Source organism: Idiotropiscis lumnitzeri, chromosome 11 (genome assembly GCF_059441095.1).
Source record: "Idiotropiscis lumnitzeri isolate Australia: NSW breed Sydney's pygmy pipehorse chromosome 11, RoL_Ilum_1.0, whole genome shotgun sequence".
Lineage (NCBI taxonomy): Eukaryota > Metazoa > Chordata > Actinopteri > Syngnathiformes > Syngnathidae > Idiotropiscis > Idiotropiscis lumnitzeri.
In genome coordinates this window covers 14,188,852-14,211,096 of record NC_142401.1, presented here as the reverse complement: position 1 = coordinate 14,211,096, position 22,245 = coordinate 14,188,852, and the positions used below count along the sequence as shown (strand labels likewise).

Sequence of the window (22,245 nt, the reverse complement as noted above, 5' to 3'; positions counted from 1 at the left end):
AAAAAAAAAAAAAGGATGAATAACTTTCTAGATATAGCATGAGACAATGTTTTGTTGCCACGGCTTTTTTTTTTTTTTAATAATTATTAATGGCCGAAGGTGTTTTACAAACAAAGTAACGACAAAGTGTATGTTTGTTTTTTTTTTTTGTTTTTTTTTTTATCCCCAAAACAGTCCAATCCGAACCATGAGTGTTTTTATTTATTTTATTTATTTTTTTTAACCCTTTGCACCTATAGTCACAACCAGGCCAACGCCCCACCTACCCCTCGTCGACAAATTATTGTTGCATGAAAACGGCCGTTCGCCCCTGGCATTGATGGATCTTTGCACATTGTTCTTCAAATACTCCCCTCCCATATCCCCCACGGGTGGCACCATCTGACTTCTCAGCTCGCACCCAAAAAGCGGCCCTGCGTGTGTGCAACCCCATTATCTTAGTTGTTTACTTTTACTTCTCCTCTCAAAGATATTTCTTTTGTTTCAATTGTGTTGTCTAATTTATAAGCTATATTAATGACCGGAAAGCAACAATGTGGCATTTCAACAGGGGTGTATACACTTTTTATATCCATTGTATATTATTTTCGTATTTTGCTGTGTCTGTTTTCTCATGCAAGGATTTCTCTGAAGTCCTTTTACTGGTCTCATGGTCCACATTGTGCTCATTGGCTGGTTCGGAATGTTGCAACGATGTTTTAATTAGGCTCCCTCGGAATAATCATGAGTTATTAACGACATTATCATAATTCATGCGACACTGTGTGCCTAGACAAATAGCCGGGCCTGTACATGCCTAGAATAAAGCAAGAGTGAGATAAAGTATTAACATTAGCGAGCCTCCAAAGTCATTGTCAGGCTCATTCAGAGTGCACAGAGGCTCCGGACGAGCACTACGCGCCAGATTAAGAGCCCGGCTAAATTAAAAAGTAGGATTACATCTCCGTAGTTGCCCCATCATTGTTGACTGACTTTAACTGCCCCCGTGACGCAGTTACGGCGGGTTAATCCCCGCGTTGGGAATAACGAGGTAATACCTCTTTGATCAGATGTGGACCAGCAGAAGCCATTAAACCCCAAGGGTATTTTAAAACCCCAAATATTGCTCCATCCAAATCACTCATATGACTTGAACCTCTTCATGACCCCTCCAGATGTAATTTACCACTTTCAATAGCTTTTAAACTGTTTGCAGATACATTATGTCGTGCAAAATGGGTTTAAATGGTAAATGCCGTGATCAGCGTTTTATCTGCATGCCAAAATCATCCTAAGACTGATTCTCAATGAGCGTTTAGCATCTTCTGGTTGCATCATCCTTGCGTCACTATTGTATCAACGATTATGATTCTCATCAAAAATACAATGTATGAAAAAAAAATAAAAAATCAAAGGCGTGATTCCCCTGTCAAGGTAGTTGACCCACATATGTCGCTTTACATTGTGGAGTGTATGCGCCGAACAAGCAGAAGCACAGCCAGTGTACTGTGTATGTTGTCACATGACTCAATGATAAGAATTTATAGTCCTCCTCACGTTTTTTTTAAACGTCATTAAGATGAGCACTTTACTGAATTAATATAATGTATTGAATGTACCGTGGGTCTATTCGTACACATCCAATTTTTGCTGAGCCAAACAACTAAAGAAATTGGTTACAGGTCACTAGCCCAACGGTTTTGCTGTATTCATATGCAGTGAGTCGTACATACAGAGAGAACAAGTATATTCATTTGCAATTAATTTAATACATTTTAATTTATATAGCAGGAGAAATTTCACACTTTGTATTGTTGTGTTATTACATGTAATATATATTGTATTGTGTCATTGGTTTACGTGTCTGCCTCACAGTGCAGAGGTTATGGGTTTGAATCCCGACCCCTGACTTCTTGTGCGGGCTTTGCTGTGCGGATTTTCTTACTCCTCTTTTCTCCCACATTCTGAAAACATGCATGGTAGTTTAATTGAACACTTTAAATCAGGGGTGGGCAAATTTTTTGATTGGCGGGCCACAATGGCTTCTAAAATTTGACTGAGGGGCCGGACCAGGAGCAGATGGATGGTGTGTTTTGGTAACCTCACCTCATCGGAGAAAAAAAATACATTTAATTTTAAATGAAAGTGAACAAAAGCATTACAACAAAATAAATGTCTTTGACACACCAGAATATTTAGAAAATAAAACATTAACAAGGTTTATTCATTTAATTTTTGTCAAGTTTGGCAGGCCGGATTAAAACATTTGCACACGCCTGCTCTAAACTGTCTTGAGATGTGGATAGCTGTTCGTCTATGTGTAGCCTGTGATTGGCTTTTTTTTGGTGGGGGGTGTGGGGGGCAATAAACCAATATCTTGGTTAAAATGACCAGTTTGTAATCAGTTGGCCCTATCACTCATATAGATTGGTTGAAAACACGACCATTCTAGATTTTGATTGTTTTAACCAAAGGATTTGTTAGACACCAGATTGGGAAATTTTGCTTAAAAATAAACCATCTGTTCTTAAAGGGCTGCCACATTGCTATGCTTTGAACATTGCTAACATTTTTGTGAGTAAAGCTGTGCTAATTTCCCCCACTTAGTCAGTTTTCCATTTCAACTTTTCTCCGCCATGACATGCAGTCTCCTATTTCTGTCATTCACGCATTTGAAAAGGCCTCGTCACTGTGAGTAGTATTGCATCATCGTATCATCAAAATGGTGAAATAGTGGTCGCCACCAGTAAGCTGATGTTGTCGTGGCAGCACTGAAGTAAGAGACAGTTTGGTTCCATAAATGCAAAGGTTCCTTGTGTGGTAGCTACCGATTGGCTGTGACTAAATCCAACAGTGATCACGACTCTGGAGGTATGTAATAAATGAACCACCGAGAACTCGAGAGTGCCATTCTGCAGGAGAGTCATGAGAGAGCACTGATGAATCAGGTGAATCAAGTGCTGAGTCAAATTTAAAACTCGACCTTGATTTTATTCTAGTATTATTCTGAAAGATTTGCCTTATCTCTGTCCAGTTCGAACTTGAGGGAGGCCACCTCATGCCATGTTTCTCTTACTCTACTCGTTTAAATGGCAAGTTCCGCACAGGTCAAGTCTTAGCACCAAGCAAGCTGTTGCGCTGCGGTTGCCGTGACGATGTCTCTGGCATCACAGCGAAAGAGTTGAGTGTGCACCTTCCTGCTTGCGCTGCTGTACATGCTGATAAAATCAGCTTCCCCCCACAATGGGGAAGTAAGCGCAGCTCAGCAAGGAAGGAGAGGCGGGACACTTTGTCCTCATTCGAAATGCTGCGTGAAAAGGAGTGTCGTCGTGACACGAGACGATGCATGGGCGACACGAGCGGCAACCTAGATGAGAATTTGGCTCTCAAATGCTCGGAGGTGATGAACACGTTCGCAGTAAGTCTTTTTATACCAAGATTTCATTGGAACTTGAAACGCTGTATAAGTTCCACTGTTTGGCTGTGGTCTCATCACCCTTTCCGTGGGTCTAACTGTCTTTACGGCGTCTCACCGCAGGACATCTTTGAGTTGGCCGGATATGAACGACACACATACTTAAAAATAAATAAATAAATAATAAAACACACAGCGTACTTAAAAAAAAAAAAAAGCCATGAAATGAGAAACATTTGACCTGATTTAGGCAAAAATATAAATCTATCAGAAGCTAACTCTGTTAGCTAACGCTAATCTGTGTGTCCAGCGCAACTCAATGCAGCTGTGCTTGACTTTTGGATCTGACATGATAGCGGAGGTGTCTCACCCTGCCGGTTGTAGAGAAGCACTTGTGGCCAAACCAAACTCCGGCAGGGTTATTTATTTAATTCTTTACTTTTGTGGACCTGGATTTCCCATATCTGATGATGGTGTCTCAGACTCTGGTAGTCACTTGAAAGTGACTCTGGATCCTCACCCAGCCTAACCTCCAAATCATGGATAGAGAAACTTGGTGTGGTTATGCAAATTAATAGTTTTGCATACAAGCAATTAAAATCAAATTTTTCATGTGTCCCCATTTCTGTATGTACTTCAGCCTGACCTATATGATTCTTTTTTTTTTAGGCGGATGCCACTTCCGACACTTGGCGCAAGAAAATTCTGATAACTGATTAATCAGATGATTAATTTAAAATATATAAAGGATAAAATATCTGCCGCCTTAATGCATACATCAACAATGAATGAATTAAAAGCCAAACATTTTAATGTTTTATAACATTTTGTCCTCTAGTATTTGTTTAGCTTTACAAGGGAGAAGAAAAATCTGCAAAATCCGGCAGATTTTTCTTCATATTTTTTTGCTGGGGTGATTGTTCAGATGTAATGAACTTAATCTTGTTTTGTAACATGTTAATGTTTAAACAAATAATTGGCCCAAAAAATTGTCAGTTGCTCAAAATGAAACTTCCTGTCTGTCTTTTTCCTAGCTCTCACCTGATTTTCTGTTCGGGAGCCACCAGAGGAATACCGACGGCAGCTGGAGGATGAAACAGGTGAAAGTCTCATCTTTCTCCACACTTTCATTGGCAAAAAGGGAACGTTATGATTGTCACCTTGAATTTCACCTTGCACGCAAAAGAATAGATGACGCTTTGTACCAGCTTGTGATGTTCTTTAAGTACAGCGGGAAGAAAACGCGGTTCTTCAGACTTGTGAAATTGTCACTGCATGAGCAGGTTCTTTACTTCCTACTTCCTGGAGCACAAACAAGAGCTTGGATCCTTTCACATCCGTAGTCTGCTGGGAGAGTGAATCGGTTGACTCGAATTTATTTCCTTGCTGATGTGCATTGCTTCTACTCACAACATGGCGACAAAGAGCAGCTAGTTTACCGAAGCACAATCAATATTTGTTCGCAAACCCATTGCAACTATTGATCCAAAAAAACATCTATTGACTTCAATGACAAAGGAATAGCCATGAGCATTTTCAATATTTTTTTTTTTTTTTTTTTTTTTGCATATGACAAGAATGGAGACAGTTGCAAGAAAAACTCTGAGTCAGTTTCTCTGAACATTTCCAAAGACGTGTTACCCATTTCAATTTTGCCAAAGCAGTGATTCTTTTTTTTTTTCCACGTTAGAAAATTTTGACCCGAGTTATGAGCCTCCAAGCTGCAATTTTTTTTTCGGAGTTTGCCTTGCCTCACCTTTACAACTCTGCTTGAGAAAAAAACCCGCGAGAGAGCTGGCAGCAGACATGCACCAGCCGAGCGTTGCGGTTAGATGGCGCATTTTTGAATGTTTGACATTTATAACGGTTGAACCTAACTCTTAATTCATAAATATAACCAAATATATCACAAAATCAACTATATTACAACATGATGCACTAGAAAAACACAGGTTGGTTCTTGGGCTGTCGCTATAGAATCAGTTTCGAATCGGTTTTCCAAACCATTCTGTAGGCTGTATCATAATATCCCTTTGGTGGATTCAGCACATACACCGGAAAGAGCTGCACAATAAATGAATCAAGATGCGCAAATTGTTGTTTACATTCCATTTAATTAATGTAATTATGCTTTGTTTTTGTATAATGCTGAACACATCTCATTATGATTTGCTTTTTATTTGTAATTTTTTTATAGCCATGGGGAATAAATTTTATTTTCTTCCTTTGTTTTAAATATTTCTTCCCACCTAGGCCTTACCTGCGCCACTGTATTTCCTTGGCGTGGCTATGAGGAGAGGACTGAAACGGGGGCTTTTAAGGAGACAATTCACCTCATGAAAATCAATGAGACCTCATAATTAGCTTTGCAACAGCCGCGTTTGTTCACTATATTCCTGCGGATTGCATTCAAGTAATGCCAGCTACACGCTTTAGTTTCCGGGAGATCAGCATTTATGCATATTAAGGTGGTGAAATAGCAATTCATGGTGTTTAAGAAAAAAAAACAAAAAAACGCTGTTACCCAAGCAGCTCTTAGTGAAACATGTTGCATCACAGAAGGGTGTGGGTGCATTTGGTTTAAAGTCTTGGTTGTAAAGGCCTCCTCTTAGCTCTTACTTGCTTAATCTCCCTTGCTTGAAGTTTCTGGGATGTACAGTGCGATTGTTGAGAGAAGTAGGTTACAGAAATTGGGGAAAGACACTTAATTATGGCTGCCTTGGCATGAAAATTTCCTGTTGTGCATGATTGTATGTGGTTGGAGCCTGTGGTTTTGTTTTGTACTTTTGTTACAGCAACTTAAAGAGAACTTAATTTGAAAAGTGTAATGTAGTCAAAAATAAACCCAAAAGTTGTAAAACTGAGCTCAACTCAAATTTTGGTGAATGGTTGTTTGCCAAATTGTGCCCGGCGATTGGGTGGTAACCAGTCTAGGGTGTCCTCACCCTCCCTTACCAGTCAACTTGCTTTGAAGACTCAAAATGGACCAAAGGAAAAATAAATGGCGCTTGTGGACTTTTAGTAGGTTCCCAATTCACCAAAATAACTCCAGTCTTTTTTATTTGATTTGCACCCTTGCCTGTGTTTGTGAAGAGCATGCAGCGCGCGGCATCCTCCGACACCATTTGCACGATGGCGCTCGGCACCGCTGGCCCCGCGTATCACGACTCTGCCCCTCCGCATGACGCCAAGCAACACCTCTCACACTCGCAGTCCATGATCCTGCCCGAAAACGGCAAGGTAGCCCCCATCTCGCGAGGCCCATGCACACCTAAATTTTTGTATTCAAAACACCATTTCCTGCCTTTTTTCAGCTCGTCCGGCCGTGCCGAGACTACTCGTGCAACGTGACCAACATCGTCGTGGAGCCGCCATCTCCCGAGAGCTCTCCAGATGGCGATGGCGACACTCCGGTGAGGGGAAAACCAAGTCACCCTTTTATACTTTCACATAAAATGTCCCATTTATTCTTTCTGGTGTTGAAATATATTTTTCAAGGTCTTCTTTTCTTCTGCACTTCAAACGGTCGGTGTGAATTTTTGAAGTAGTTTGTCCCCACTTCCAAATGATACCTCTGTCATTGTGAACTCACTAAAAATAAAGTTTTCAATGTATTGTAAATAAAAAGTAGTAGGCGTATAGCTGCGCTTAGGACAAAATACACATCAAGAGTTTTTCCATATTATCAATCCATTTTTATTTTCTATGTAATGATTCTTTTCCCGAGCGTCTGAGTTGTAGGTGAGAGAAGCTGTGTAAACATTTGACATGATGGTGTTTCAGTGTGAGTCCTTACAAATGGCGGATCTAATGCCAGCTTGCCTGCCAAATCACAGGCGAAGAATCTTGTATGTGGGGATGGTGTTATTTGTATTCAAGCAATTAAAAAAAAAATCGATTTTACATGTGTTCCCTTGCAGGAGTTGGAAAAAGCTGGCCTCTTGAACAAGACCAAGATTGCAGAAGGAGGCCGGAAACTCAGGTGACACTTATGGTTTTATACTAGTTACAGTAATTATCATTCAGTGGAAATTCATAACAGTATAAGCAGAAATCTAATATGAATGTTACAAACGATAAAATGTCATCTAGCTCTTTTTCTTTCAATATTAATTGTCATCCAAGGAAAAATACAAAGAAATGAAATGAAATAAATAGCAAATAATAAAAATCAACTTCTGTTGTAGAAAAAACTGGAGTCCATCGTGGGTGGTGTTGGTTGGAAACAGTTTGGTTTTCTTCAAAGATCCAAAATCACAGACACCTTGCAGCTGGGTATGACCTTACAAAAGAATTGGCAGTGAATTTCACTGGTGCCTTGAGATATGAGTGACCCGATTTTTAACTTTTTAATATTCAATGTGTTTGCTATGACTTATGAGCGCAAACCTGAGATACGAGCAACTTATGTGGCAGTGAACTCAACTCAGTTCAAATCAAGCAACATCTTCTTACATAGTGATGAATTCTCCAAAATGAAGCCTCAAACTGTTTATTACCACTTCCAGTTGAAGTGTAGTATAGTATGAAGCTCAGTCCGCTCAGTTAACTGCTAACAAACACGAATAAAAAATGTCATGTAGCCTACATGCTAATGATTAGCATCATTAATTGCGCTTTTAGAAGCAACACAGATTTGAAAACAAATGGTGCAATACTTTTTTGTGTAATACACAATATTATAAAGTTCTATTTTTTTTTTACTGGCATTTCCTTTCATTTTATTGACGAACGATGATTTAAGATGCTTTTCTCAAGGCACAACTGAACTCTTGTCAATCATCTCTAGTTAGACAAAAACAGGATTTAGGCGAGCAGACATGTTAAGGAGTCAATGGTTCCATGTAAACAAACAACAAAACTGGAAATTTTCCACAGAATAGAAATTATTAATGGTGTCAGATTGGAATATTGGTCATCATTATTATTATTATTATTATGATTTAAATGGCATCAGAAACCTGGAAACAGTCGCCCAGAAAGCAGCGTTGACCTAAGAGGGGCCAAGCTACACTGGGCCAATGAGCTATCCAGCAAGAAGAACGTCTTCAAGGTTTGGGTTTATAAACACTACTTTTTCACTCACACAGTACGACATTGTAATTGTAAACGTGTTTGTGTGTGTGTGTGTGTTCCAGCTAAGGACAGTGACGGGCAACGAATTTTTGCTGCAGTCGGAGACAGACTCTCTAATCAAGGAATGGTACCACACCATCCAGAACGTCATTGACAGGCTGGTGAGGGACAGCAAGAGACGTCCTCTGAAGTCTACTTGACTGCTTTTGCACTATTTTCAAAGTAGCCAGCCAGCCGCAGACAATATATGCTGTGTCGTAGTTGTAAATCTGTTCAAATGAGTTTTGCTGGTAATACTATTCCGGTTCTCCCAGGACCGTGAAAACCCGCTCGACAACATCCTGCTCTATTCCCTGAGGAGGGCGGGTAGCGTTGAGATGCTGGACCAAAGCGGCGACGAGGACGACAGGAGAACGTCTCGTGAGTGCCGCCGCTTGCCTTTTTTTAGGCGTTCACCCGCCGCCCCTTTACCTTGCCTCCACCTCCTCCCTTCATTTGATCTCAGACTTGAAGTGTAATTGAGTACAAAATGCTTTCTTGCAATGATGGAGAATCTTCATGTATCTTTACTTTCTGATTTATATTTCTGGTACTTTCACTCACGTACCTACTTTCCTAAATACATTGTATACCTTTACTCTACTAGATTTCCCTAAACCATTTCCATTACATTGGTGAGAAAGACTCTTCGTAAAGGATGAAGTGCCACCTTAAAAGAAAAAAAATATTGGCATTCAAACCCCCTGTGAAGTAGCACATCGTGCTTGCTATGTCAAATTATCTTTCCCCTTTTAAATGCATGGAAATGCCATTAATTCATTCCATCTCGACATAATACACCAACACAATTCTTTTAATACTAAAATAGCACTTACACTTGTATGAAAACAAAGTCATATCATAAAATAGAACGTAAGGAATTCAACATTTAGCGCACCATTATTTCATTCAATTCATTTGTGCTGCTCCTTCTCATGTGCACATTTTGGTCACCAGGGGGCAGTGTAATATATAGGGGCTGTCCTCTGAATATACTTATGTCCATTTAAAAAAAACAACGTTTTTTTTGTTTGTACATTAATGGGGATTCTGAGTTACAGACATCACATTAACCAGCACATTTTTAAAAATGATAAAATTGGACATGGGTGATTTACAGTACAGCGCTGATAAACAGACATGATATTATAATAACAATTGTAACTGCTCACTTTTCAAAACTTTTGACTTCCAACACTAAAGCGCGTTTGGAATCTGCCGAAAATAGTTTTACTTCCACTGAACAAAAACACGAATCCAACACTTTTGGGTTTTAGGCAGATATGAGATATTTTTCTTTGAAGGCAAAAGACCATTTTCTCTCAATTCTTTTTAAAGAATCTCTATAAATATATTTTACTGAGCACCTTTCCTTTGCCGAGATAATCCATCCACCTCAAAGGTGTCCCAAATCAAGAAGCTGATAAAACAGGTGATTTATAGTCTGCCTACAATAAATGGCCACTCCAAAATGTGCACTTGTACTCATTATTCGTCATCGTCATCATCATCATCATTGCTTTCTCTCAACCTCCACGCAGGGTTCTTACACCCCGCCATCCTCTCCTCCATTCTCTCCTCCATCCAGCCCGCTTACATTTTAGCGTGGCCGCCATGGCAGCTCATCCCGCCGTCTGCCTCGTCACACCTGCGGCGTCGCCCGGCACTCCCGCTTTTCATCCTCACCACCATTCCCTCGCATCTGCTGGGACACTCCGCACTGACCTCTTCCTCCGCTTCCTCCTTCTTCTCCTCCTCATCCTCCTCCTTTTCCTCCCCACCTTTGCCTCCCCTCGCAGTCCCTCGCTCGGCATCCAACCTGGAGAACACTGAGAAGAAGAGGGTGAAAACCCGGCTGAAGAAGCTTATTCTGAAGAGGCCTCCTCTGCAGGCCCTGCAGGAGAAGGGTCTCATTAAAGGTACATGATCTCATTTTCTTAGTGGCAAATTGTAAATCCAGACAGAAAAATGACCGCCCAATGAGACGAATGTCTCTCCAAAATGTTTTATTTTTTTATAAACTCTTTTAACCCCACAAAATGGCACGGGAATTTGATGTAGCAGTCTACATCACAACTCAAATGCACGTCACAGTCTTTTCAAGCTAAGAAAAACATGAACAAAATGGGAAGTAGAAACTTTCCAAAATAACACGTGGCAGAACAAAAATCCGACTTGTTTCTTGCTTAAGAACCATCACATAGTTGTACATTTTAGGATATTTTTATATATTGAAAAATGTGTGTGTGTGTGGGGGGGGGGCACATTTAAAGACTGACAGACTAAAAAAAGAAAAAGGCACATAATATCTCTTGCAATACTTTGCGCTCACTTGGTCTCTGTTGATGTTATGGGAGTACATGCCGTACTTTAAAAGGGATTCTCAAAACTGTGGCTTAAGCACACATGGTATGTCAGCTGAATAACTGAATGAAATAGAAATAAAATTGACAATTAATTTTTTCATACCGCTTGTTCTAATTAGGGTCAAGGGGTAAGCTACAAGCGGGGTAGATCCTGGAATGGTTGACAGGCAATCACTTACAAATAATGCTTCAAAATGACATTCACAGCAAAGGACGATTTAGAGTCTTCAAATTCAAGCTTGGAGCTATGCGTACAGTCTTTTCAAATTCATAAAAAAATATATAAAATCCACTACAGGGCATTTTAAAGTACAGTTCAGTTGTATTTAACTTAAGCACAATACAATTGTATTTTAATCTCTAACAGTTTTTCAGCTTTTGTTGAAATACAATATGATTTTATTTTTTTTTTTAATTTATTTAACTTTTATGAAAGGAACGCTGTGTGTGCGCGTGTGTGTCTGTGTGTGCGTGCGTTTGTCGCTGCCCATCAGATCAGGTGTTCGGCTGTCGTCTGGAGATGCTGTGCGAGCGGGAGAAGAGCACGGTGCCTCGTTTCGTCAGGCTTTGCACCGAGACGGTGGAGAAGAGAGGTAAAACGCCGCAGCCGACCAGTCCCTCAGTCCACGAGTCGCATAAAGAGGCTTTTTCTGCTTTATTTCTGCTGTGAGATGAAATATAGATGACGTGCCTTTCTGCAGGGCAATTTTTACAACGTCCTGAGACTTAGCCCAGTGTGGGTGAAAATACATACTGAGATTTTTGTCCCTCACGTGTCAGTTTTTATTGTCTCGTCCAAGTCCATTTTTTCTGATTTTATTTCTCAGAGCAGAAATGAATAGAAAACGGCAATCCTCTAAATGTCCGAATTCCTTGTATTTAATTCCTCAGTGACATTCACTTAGAGTGCAGAATTTTTGTCGACTGGTAATTTTACATATCATGCGTTTGTCTGTAATATTAAAACTCCAAACGATTACCTTTTGTGTTTCCCATTCCCATTCTAAAGAAAAACTGTAATGATTTGTGTGTTGCGGCAGGACTGGACACTGACGGCATCTACAGAGTTTCCGGGAACCTGGCGGTGATTCAGAAACTCCGCTACCTGGTCAACCATGGTGAGGATTTATGCTTGCAATGAGCCCTCAACTCTTTTGATGGCGCAATGACGTGCCGCCAGTCAAGTTGGGTCCCATAATAATGGTCATTGTGCAAGTAAAACTTCTAAGTAGACATGGTTCATGATTCCTGGTGTTTTTTTTAATGTTATGACAGAATCAGGCTGTTTAATTTTAATGTATTGCTAGATAACAGATACGACTTTTTACTGTTGTACATCCTTTTTCTTGATTTTTTTACACATGTTACTCATTGCCTCGGTGGACATATATTTTCCCCTAAGAAATTAAGTAAAATGTTGATGCTGGTACCTTACATGACATGGAGGGGGAAGTGCGAATGGTTTGAAAAAGCAGTCAATGTTAGCACAAAACCTCCATGCTTCTGCAAGAAAGCACAAACAGATGTGAGGAAAAGCCAACTAGAACATCTGAGCTTTATTTTAGGTTAATGGGAGAAACTGAAAATGGTGGCAGGTGTCTGCTGACTCCCATTTAACATGAGTTTAAATCAATCAATAAAAAAAAATGTCTTCTGTAATAAATGGGTGTGTACACTTTGCACAACCACATTAAATTATTTTTAGAAATGTCATTGTACAGGTTGCATAACATGCTAATGTTAGAAATGAAATGATCTTGGTTTCACTTTTTTAACGCCACAAAAATCAAGCATTTGAATAGGGGTGTGTAGACTTTTTATATCCACTGCCCATAAGAAAGGGTCTGGCTGCTCTGCAAAATGTGACAATTCAACAAACATAATATACAAATAACCTATAAAACACTGCACACTTCTGAGGTGAGAGTTTTGCTTTTCATTACGTGTCTTCAAAGGTTGGGTAGCGTGATATTAGTCTATTATTATCATTTACAGTAGTTAACAAGAGCAAATATGGTTCCGTTGCTGGTAAGACTACAGAGACTGGAACTAAAGCAACTGTTCAATATTAATTGCAACTGGGGCTTCCGCACGCAAATCATGCATATCTTAGTTCTGTAATTCTCCGTAATTATTGCTTTTGTTGTTGTAGTTTATTTTTATCTTATCCATGCACTAAAGGTGGGAAGCGTGCAAAGTAACTTTGTGGTTCTTTCAGAGCGGGCAGTGACCACTGATGGCCGTTACATGTTCCCAGCAGAGTTGGTGCAAGGTAGACCCTAATGGATGAGGATGTTTTTTTCTTTTTTTCCTTGCCCCGGCCTGCTTATGTGCATTCACACACACTAGTTGCAATGTTTTTTCTTGTTCTGCTTGAATTTGGTGCTTAATACATGTATTAGAGACATACGGTAATTTTTTTATTTTTTTATTTATGTTTTACTTTGGGAAAAAAATAGTGAAATGTGGAGAGCATGCTGAAAATAAGAGTCTGCATTAAAGCACTTGATGATGCTGATTGTTTTTTCTTGGCTGGTTAGGGTCTAATACATTTATTAAGCACTGTATGTTTGTCCCTCAGGCCTTTGCTTTATTTGTGGCGAGAACACGAAAGCAGTGGGCAAAGTCTGCCATCTATTGGAGGAAATAAAAAGTGCTCAAGCTAATGTGCTTGATAAATAATAGAGAATGTGATATTTTTACTGTCCCTATGTACCTTCTCTTACTTTCATTTATCTTTTTTCCTCGCCGTCGCAACAGCTACAGGCCTCAGTGTTGGGCCGAGTCAGTGGGCGCCGCTTTCGATCAAACTCTCCGTCTCAAATTCTCTCCTGTTTCTCAAATTCTTTCCTGTTGCCTCAGAAGAGAAGCTCAATTTGGACGAGAGCGAGTGGGAGGACATCCACGTCATCACAGGAGCTTTGAAACTGTTCTTCCGTGAGCTTCCCGAGCCGCTGGTGCCCTACAGCTTTTTCAGCGATGTGGTGGACACCGTCAGTAAGTGGACTTAGTGGGCGGGGCCGCTACACGTCATTCGGTCATCTTTTTAGTCCACTAGTGCATTTCCACTTCAGGAACTGGACCATTGAGTGTTTGAGCCGATATTTATTTTGGTAATGAAACTAGAAGTTGAAACGCGTGTGGATTTTCACTTGCAGAAAAAAATCCTGTCCCATCACAGTCCCAGACTATAATTAAAAAAAAATAAAATAAAATTCCTGTCCTGTCCTGCTCCCCGTGGCAATCCCATACGAAAAAATGTTACCCTTTGGATGTCACCACATAAGAGTAACAATGAAGCGCAAAGAGGAACTAAGATTAGAGGAAAGCACCTTACAACAAACAATATGTGCAATCCATCCATTTTGTGTTGTGTTTGTCCTCATTAGAGTCATGTGTGAACTACGATTTATCCCCGTTGACTTTTAGTGAGAGAAGTGGGATTTAACCGAAACTGGCCACTTAGACAATTGGGGCACATATCATATAGGTCAGGGATGTGCAACTGGCAGGCCACCCTGAGTGGCCCCTTGATTATTAAAAATACATTTAAAAAAAAATTGCGCTAAATTAAAAAAAAAAAAATAGAACATATTGTATTGTAAAGAAAATGTTTGACTTGACTTCCTTTTAAAATGATCAAGAACAGAAATGACTCAATTGATCAATGGTGGTGTTGTGTTGCTGCAGAGGTGGCGGACTACGCGGACAAAGTGGAGCGTCTGAAGAGTGTCGTGCGCAGCATGCCTCAGCCCAACCATGACACGCTGCAGTTTATCTGCCGCCACCTCAAACGGTAACAAACAAAGATTGTGTGTAAAACCAGGGACGGGCATAACAACAATGAGCGGAAATGAAAACAACTTGTTTCATTTGGATGTTTTTGTTCGATTTTAAAAGACGGACCGGAATGCATTCACAATTTAAAAATACAACATTTGAAAGCCTTTACAAAGAACAGAATCTTAGACATTTAAAAGCAAACTTTAGTCAGTAGCTTACTAAAATTACTAATTATTAAGGACGTACAGCCCAAGGACGAGATTTAGGAAATGAAATATTTTACAAATGCTTTAAAAGACCTAGTTAGGGGAAAAAGCATGCAGCATAACAGCTAAATGCTACTTCACCATGTTAAGCTTTGAACTCTGGGCCCCACTAAATGCATTTTCATTCGCATTTCTTTCATGTGTTCAGGACCCAACCCATTCAGCGATTTATTTTTGCACCAGGAAAATTAATTTTAAAAACTATTCTGCATCTTACTGGGAGCCACTGTAAAGCCTTTTAGATTGGAGTAATAAATACGTAAATAAATAAATAAATCAGGGGAAAGTGTAAATAAATCAAAATTATATTCAAAGCTAAAAATGTCTCAAGAAGTAAATGAAAACGATAAAACATTTTTTAAAATTAATTACTTATTATAAATGTGTAATGATAAATACAATATTTGAAAAAGTAACAAAAAAATAAATGAGGATAAAATGTAGAATAAATAACTGCACACAAATGTGTAAGTTACTTATAAGTGAGTACAACTAACTAGATATTTTAAATTGTTAAAAAAATATTTAAAAAAAAGTATTGCAGTGAATTTGTTTGTCAGAGGCAGGAGCGCCCCAGTTTTCTCTGTCCAAAGCTGGAAATGGAAGTGTGAATGCTTGATTGTCTCGATGTGGTCTGTGATTCCCGCCAAAAGTAATCTTTGATGAGGTGCAAAACTGAATGGCTGCATGAACGTCACAACTTCTGCAATATGGCCACAAGAGGGCGCAGTTGTCCTGATGTCGCATCCGTGTCAAGCATCCAGTACGGTTGCGTGAGAATCACAGTTTTTTTTTTGGGGGGGGGGGGGTTAAACAGTAAATGAACTGAGTGTGTGTGTGTTTGTCAGCACTCCTATCTGTCGCGGTGTGTGATGGCTGGGTGGGCTCCATCCTTTTATCAGCCTCCCTCCGAACTATCCTTGCGCCCCCCCCCCCCCCATAGAGAGGGAAGGTCCCATGGGAGCCTTGCGGTTCGTCTGTTGGAAGGCGTACAGCCGCCGCCGCTGCTCCCTCGCTCCCCCTCCTCCTCTTCGCCTCCTCTGTGTCCCTTCATCCCTCCTCTCTCTGTTTCATGTGGAAGTTTTGAGCAATTGCTGGCCGCTCCTGCGGCTCGGTGGGAACGGCATTTTTAGAAGAATGCTTCATGCGGTGGCTTCAGCTCATTCCTGAGTCCCCTTTACACACGCACACGCGCACCCCGGAACACACGCACACAAACATAGGTGGAAGCAGACGGATTTAGACACGTATATGTGGACATCTGGGTTGTAAAATGGCACTGACATGAACGCGCCACTCAAAGGCTGCGCGTCACCAGTATTTAGGAGGATATTATACCAAATTAGAACACTGTCATGGTCATATTTGACTGTATTTACACAATTTTGACATCTGGATTGTGAAAGGCTCACAAACAACATTCGAATCTTGTCAATTTAGTAGGCAGTCATACATAAAATCGAATACAACTTTGTTCACGTTTAACTATTTTTAGACAATTGCTGTAGAACATCTGGTTTGAAAAATCCCAACATGAAAATGGCACAGGGGATTGCGTGGGGAATACTGCTAAAAAAGTGAAGCACTATTTTTTTGATGATTGTGGTGCGGATGTCGGGGGGGGGGGGGGGGGGGGGTTAAAGGCACTTGCCACTCAAAGGCAACGCATTGCCTATATGCCGTACAAATTAATTTGTTTTTATGATTTTGGCATCTTGCTTATAAAATGCAATCTGAATATATGCCACTCAAATTTGGTGAATTTAGTTGGAAATCATAAAAAAAGTAGAACAGTTTGTTCTTGACTGTTTTTAGATAATCTTCTTGCTAGTAAAAAGATTGACACTTTTATCATGAAGATGAAACTCAGATTAGTCGGAAATATTACAAAAATTAAACGCTGAGCAACACGCCAGCAGAAATGAATACAAAATCATTTAAAAAGTAGAGCAGTAGTTTTTTCTTATATAACTATTTTTCCGCAATCTCTTTTGTAACAGGCAATAGCATGAACATGACTTTCAAATGAAGCAAATATAGTTGGAAATAAATACAATAAGCGCTACATAATTTTATTTATACGCCACAATTTTTAGGCAATTTAATCCGTCTAACATATGACCATTTTTAGACAATTTTAGCATCTGGCTTGTAAAAGGCATTAACATGAACATGGTCATCAAATTTAGTCGGAAATCACACAGAAAAGGGGGAGAACTCATTTGTAAACATTTGACTATTTTTACGCAAGTTAGTGTGGGCGGAATTAGGTTGTTTAAAAGTTGGTAGCAAAAACTTGGCACTCAAAGACACGTCAGCAGAAATAAAAAAATGCAGCAGTGTTTTGCTCAAATTGTTCCTAAAGTGAAACTCTATTTTATTAAGATTTTGCAAATTGGAGGCGACTCAGTTATGTGTGGCTGTGGGTTGTCAAAGTTAGTCCCATGGCACGCAAAGACAACATGTCAGAAGAATTTAGTTCATATTTGACTATTTTTTTGACAATTTAGACACCTGGCTTGTGATTTGCATTCTCTGTTGTGAGTTTAGTAGGAAATGAAGAAAACGTGAATTTCTTTTTTCTTCTTAATTGACTATTTATTATACTTAAAAACAACACGTCAGTAGAACTTAGAATGTGGTTTTTCGAACGACTGACTGGAGTTTGTAAAATCTCATACAAATAGTTATTATTACTATTATATTTTACTATTTTTAGATGACTTAAAGCGTTTTGCACTGGAATGTTAATGTAATGTAATGTAAAGAACAATAAATAGAAAAAAAAAACGGATCTTAGAGGGAGATCATAAAGTAATACATTTTGTTCATATTTGACTTTTCAAAAAATCAAGAGGGAAAAGAAATTATAACAAAAGTCACTGAAAATTGTTTTGTATTTGTATATGATATCTACAAAACATTCAATATTGAATTATTCACCAAACTGATGTAACAAATATACATAAATCATCATTCTTTTGTGTGTGTCCCACAGCGTTTTGGAGCACTCTGACACCAACCGTATGACGACGCAGAACATCGGCATCGTCTTCGGGCCCACGCTGCTGCGGCCCGAGTGCGACAACGGCAACATGGCCGTGAACATGGTGTTCCAGAACCAGGCGGTGGAGCTCATCCTCAACGAGTATGATCACGTCTTCGGCAGTAGGGCCGTTGCTTCCTCCTCGTGATCCTCCCACGAGGACGACGGACCGATGGAGTCACCCCCGCTCACACCCCACCGCCCCCCACGTTCACAAAGATGACACGGGCTAGACATGTGGCCTCCATATAAAAGTTAGAAGCGTTATATAGTCAAACAAGCCCGTTTTTAGCTGCCATACTATTTTGCCTTTCGACTGCAGATGTGGAGCACAGCTGTCACTTCTCCCTTGATATTCTCCTTGACTGAAGCCAAGCCAGTGATAAATCGTCCCCAGGCCCCTCAACCACACACCCCAGACTACCTTCCTGTTGCTCTCTTCATGCCACGAAAGAAGACAGGACAGAACCGTCCCACTGTGAAACACATGCGCCCGACACCTCCATGCATCCGTGTGGCTCTCCCATAGAGACAGGGGAACCTCCAAAGAGGAACGTTGGTCTGATTTAATTTAAATTCAATCATTTTGTCTCATTGCATGTGGATTAATTCATTCCAGGCTTGTCAAACATTTTAAGGACCATGTTAATATTCGTAAGTCAAGTCAGACACTGTATCGCAGTGTTTTGCAAAACCTTTCCACTAAGCACCACCTCAAAAAATACATAACTGTCACCGGAATGACGAACATTAGAGTACAGTAGCATAGTAATCTTTTTTTTGGGGGGGGGGGATCCATAGTAATATTATATACAGTTTAAACATTAACACTGCACTTAAACATATTACAAAAACAATTAATAAAATTTGAATTCATTTCAAATTTATTGTACATACATTTGAAAAAGGTACCTAAATACATGTTTAAAAACAAAATGTTTTTAAAGATTAAATGTGAATGTATTGCACATAAAAGATGAGGAAAAAATGAATTCAACTGAAAACTGTACTGGGAAAAAAAGTGAAAGGCACTTTAATTTTGCTGTTAGAAGCTGATTTAATTCAGTGATTCTTTCTCTTACCACTAGAGGGAGCCTGCGTATCACCAGTGGTGCACATGCCACATTGTATGGTAAAATAGTGAAACTACTTGAAGAGGAGAACTTCCAAAATAAAGTTATCCATCCATCCATTATAATGAAATTAATTATAAAACAGACAGTAAGTATTTTTTTTATTAAAATAGACCACTTAAAATATTTTTAGTCCTCTTCATTAACTTATTTCATTCATTGATTTGTTGTGAATCATAAAATACAGTAACAAATTTATATTTACAAAGCGCTTTTGAATGTATAATTGCAATTTAATTCATTACAGGTCACAAAAAATAGAATGCACTATTTTAAAATACTTGTAAGAATTAAACTTTTTTTTTTTAACCTCTTCCACAAATTACATCAAATGTGACCTATGAGCAGAAAAAGTTTACCCACCCTTAGTTCTGATTCTTGGGGGTTCCACTATAAATGTAACCACAGCCAACCAAGAAGCGACTATACAGACAATAGAGTTCACTCCATGTGCCAACAGGGCTCCCGTGTTCCTTTTTGTGGACATGAATTGAGTGTGCGTGTGTCTGTGCGTGAGTATGGACGTTGTGAGCTTCTCCTTCCCTTCTATTTTTATGCCTGGGATGAGGTGTATAGTACACATGTACATACTATTTGTTTCATAGACTTCAGTGTTTGTCCACTAACAGCTCTTTAATGTTCACTTTGACTCCTTCGATCCATTTTGAAGTGTGTGGTGGAATCACATGGACCTGTTTGTTACCCTTCTAATAAAAGGCAATTTATTGAGATTTAATTGGGGTTTTTTTCCCTTTCTTTATGAATATACATTTTATGCATTCGAAAAACCAGGATGTTTGTTTTGGTTTACATCGACTGGCAACCGGTCTAGGGTGGATCCCGGCGTTTTACAGAATAGAGAACAGGAATGTGGAGGTAAAGTATATGTACAATTTATTACAAATATGCACAAACATGCAGACAAATATATAATAATAAAAAAATTCACATGAAAAAAATATTACAAAATTACTGATTGTTACATATATACTGTACCATTAAGTGTGCACTGTGTGTGTGTGAAGGCATTTAAAGGCAGTTGCATAGCAGATCCTTGTTGCTGGAGACGAAAAAAAAAAAAGGAAGTGAAAAAAGGGACCACACATGACTTGGCACAATCAAAATTGTGGACTCTTGCATTAAATGCCATTGCTATCTGATCAGATTTTACTTCAAAAATGCAACACAGGAATCTGAGTGTGAGTGATGCTTGTTTGTCTTTATGTGCCGGACGATGAGTTGGCCATAGGTCAGTTAGGAAAAGCTCCAGTTAATTTATTGATATATATATATATATATATATATATATATATATGAAATGTGAGTATTATTATTATTAGCAATATAATTATTATTATTGCAGGGTATTAGCAATTACACTGATAAACAGCAAATTTTTAGAGATGGCTTTATGTGTCCATTAATTTATTTTTGAAGTGGATTAAAAAAAATTTCTCCCCTAGCACATCAGGTTTTTTTAGAGATTTTCAGTTTTTGCGCAAAATGGATTTTACCATGTGTTGTCATTTCGAGCTATAACATTTCAGAAAAGAAAATCAAAATGTTGTTGTACCTAACCATTAATTCATAAATAGTTCTAAATATATTACTTTATTACATACTATTAAAACCTGATGTGGTAGAGAAAAAACAACGGCAGATTTGCAATCAGCACAAAAAATGCATCAAGAAAAGTTTACTCACAGATCTGATAAAAACATTTAGTAAAAATTTGTTGACCAGTGTCATAAGTGAATTTTTACCATTCACAGACCGGCCCGGCCCCTATCACCCGCTTATAGCGGGAATCCAATGCATATATTTGAAAAAAAAAAAAGTAAGAATAGATCACTGTTGGCGTAGCAGTACACTCAGTGATGGTGTTTGTGTGTTCCCCGCAACTGGATGGCAACCAGTTCAGGGTGTAGTGCACCTTTCGCCCGTAGTCAGCTGGGATAGGCTCCAGCACCTTCCCGCGACCCTGTACAGGGTAAGTGGTGTGGAAGATGACACATGACATGATGTGCCCTGCGATTGAGTGGTTCACCCAAAGTCAGTTGGGGCAGATTCCAGCTCACCTGTGACTTGGATGGACAAGCGCTCTAGGAAATGGACAAATGGATTCCAAAGGCAAAAGAATGTTAGCTTTTGTGGCTAGCACTGCTAGCACGGGAATCTCACCTGTCTTAATTAGCTTTAGCATACAAAAAAAAAAAGACTACACATAAAAGTTTAGAATGCTTGATAAAATACTTTGTTGGACACGTTTGGCTTGAACGGCTTCCATGTTATAGCCGTGTGTTTCTTTGGCATATTAATGAAACCTCGATCAAAGATCGGAACATTATATAATGCTTTGGCTTTTCAGACTCTCTCAAGTTTGTATCTGGGGTAGATCTGTTATATCCAGGCTCAGTTCACATTTATCCAAGTCTCCGTTCTGGTCCTGGGTGTGGGACTCCCAGACCTCCGACCCATCAAAATGGTTTGCTCCAGTGCAACTCTCGTCCTCCCGCGTTTGTCGGTTTGCCGGCTCTTCCTCAGCTCTTCCTTCTTGCTCTTCTTCATCCTCTTTCGGGGCCTCTGTGGCTCCGTCCAGGCTGGCGTCGCTGAGGAAGGACTGCGGCGTCTGTGTGTCCTCCGCGGACAGTGCGGCGGGTTCTCGGGGTATTTCATCGTGGTCTTGGTCGGGGTCCTGGTCCTTGCTGCAGTAGGCGTAGCGATGGTTCATATGTTGCGAGTACGAGCCAGAGTGCGAGAAGCGCTTGCCACACTTGTCACATTGGTAGGGTTTCTCCCCCGAGTGGAGGCGGCTATGCTCGATCAAGTGGTGTTTGTGCTTGAAGGCCTTGTTACACACTTTGCATTCGTAAGGACGCTTGCCTGGAACGGACAAATAAATGCATTGGTTTTTATATTTCCAGAAGAGAAAAAAAAATCTAGCGGTTCTTTGCCCACCTGTGTGCTCATATTTGTGTCTGAGCAGAGAGCTGCTTTTCTGGAAAGTTTTGTCACAGATGTCGCAAGCGTACAGACCCTCGTCTGTCTTCTTCAGCCTCTTGCGTCCTGGTCCGCCGTCCCCCTCCAAGCTTTCATCCATCATCGAGAGGTAGTCTAGAGCTCCGCGGTTCAACACCTCCCC

General features: G+C 39.8%; 2 protein-coding genes across 7 annotated transcripts in view; one reads left to right on the top strand and one right to left on the bottom strand.

The window, feature by feature from the left end:
- Nucleotides 1-19,839, top strand: part of arhgap9 (Rho GTPase activating protein 9) — a 35,863-nt gene extending 16,024 nt beyond the window's left edge. The window contains exons 7-21 of one of the 5 annotated variants that reach the window (XM_088307985.1): nucleotides 4,429-4,494; nucleotides 6,488-6,634; nucleotides 6,709-6,807; nucleotides 7,315-7,376; nucleotides 7,582-7,669; nucleotides 8,352-8,447; nucleotides 8,533-8,631; nucleotides 8,785-8,890; nucleotides 10,051-10,428; nucleotides 11,370-11,468; nucleotides 11,916-11,993; nucleotides 13,094-13,147; nucleotides 13,738-13,872; nucleotides 14,566-14,671; nucleotides 17,923-19,839. In XM_088307985.1, the coding sequence (XP_088164111.1) occupies nucleotides 4,429-4,494; nucleotides 6,488-6,634; nucleotides 6,709-6,807; nucleotides 7,315-7,376; nucleotides 7,582-7,669; nucleotides 8,352-8,447; nucleotides 8,533-8,631; nucleotides 8,785-8,890; nucleotides 10,051-10,428; nucleotides 11,370-11,468; nucleotides 11,916-11,993; nucleotides 13,094-13,147; nucleotides 13,738-13,872; nucleotides 14,566-14,671; nucleotides 17,923-18,118 (1,809 nt within the window). In that variant the 3' untranslated portion in view covers nucleotides 18,119-19,839. The remainder of the gene's footprint in view (nucleotides 1-4,428; nucleotides 4,495-6,487; nucleotides 6,635-6,708; nucleotides 6,808-7,314; nucleotides 7,377-7,581; nucleotides 7,670-8,351; nucleotides 8,448-8,532; nucleotides 8,632-8,784; nucleotides 8,891-10,050; nucleotides 10,429-11,369; nucleotides 11,469-11,915; nucleotides 11,994-13,093; nucleotides 13,148-13,737; nucleotides 13,873-14,565; nucleotides 14,672-17,922) is intronic. The other 4 variants (XM_088307986.1, XM_088307990.1, XM_088307989.1 and 1 more) reach the window with 4 other exon arrangements.
- Nucleotides 19,840-20,544: 705 nt separating this feature from the next.
- Nucleotides 20,545-22,245, bottom strand: part of LOC148327613 (zinc finger E-box-binding homeobox protein zag-1) — a 37,992-nt gene continuing 36,291 nt past the window's right edge. For both annotated transcript variants that reach the window (XM_088309561.1, XM_088309560.1), the window contains 2 exons: nucleotides 22,062-22,245; nucleotides 20,545-21,986 (listed from right to left, as the gene is read on the bottom strand). In XM_088309561.1, the coding sequence (XP_088165687.1) occupies nucleotides 21,478-21,986; nucleotides 22,062-22,245 (693 nt within the window). In that variant the 3' untranslated portion in view covers nucleotides 20,545-21,477. The remainder of the gene's footprint in view (nucleotides 21,987-22,061) is intronic.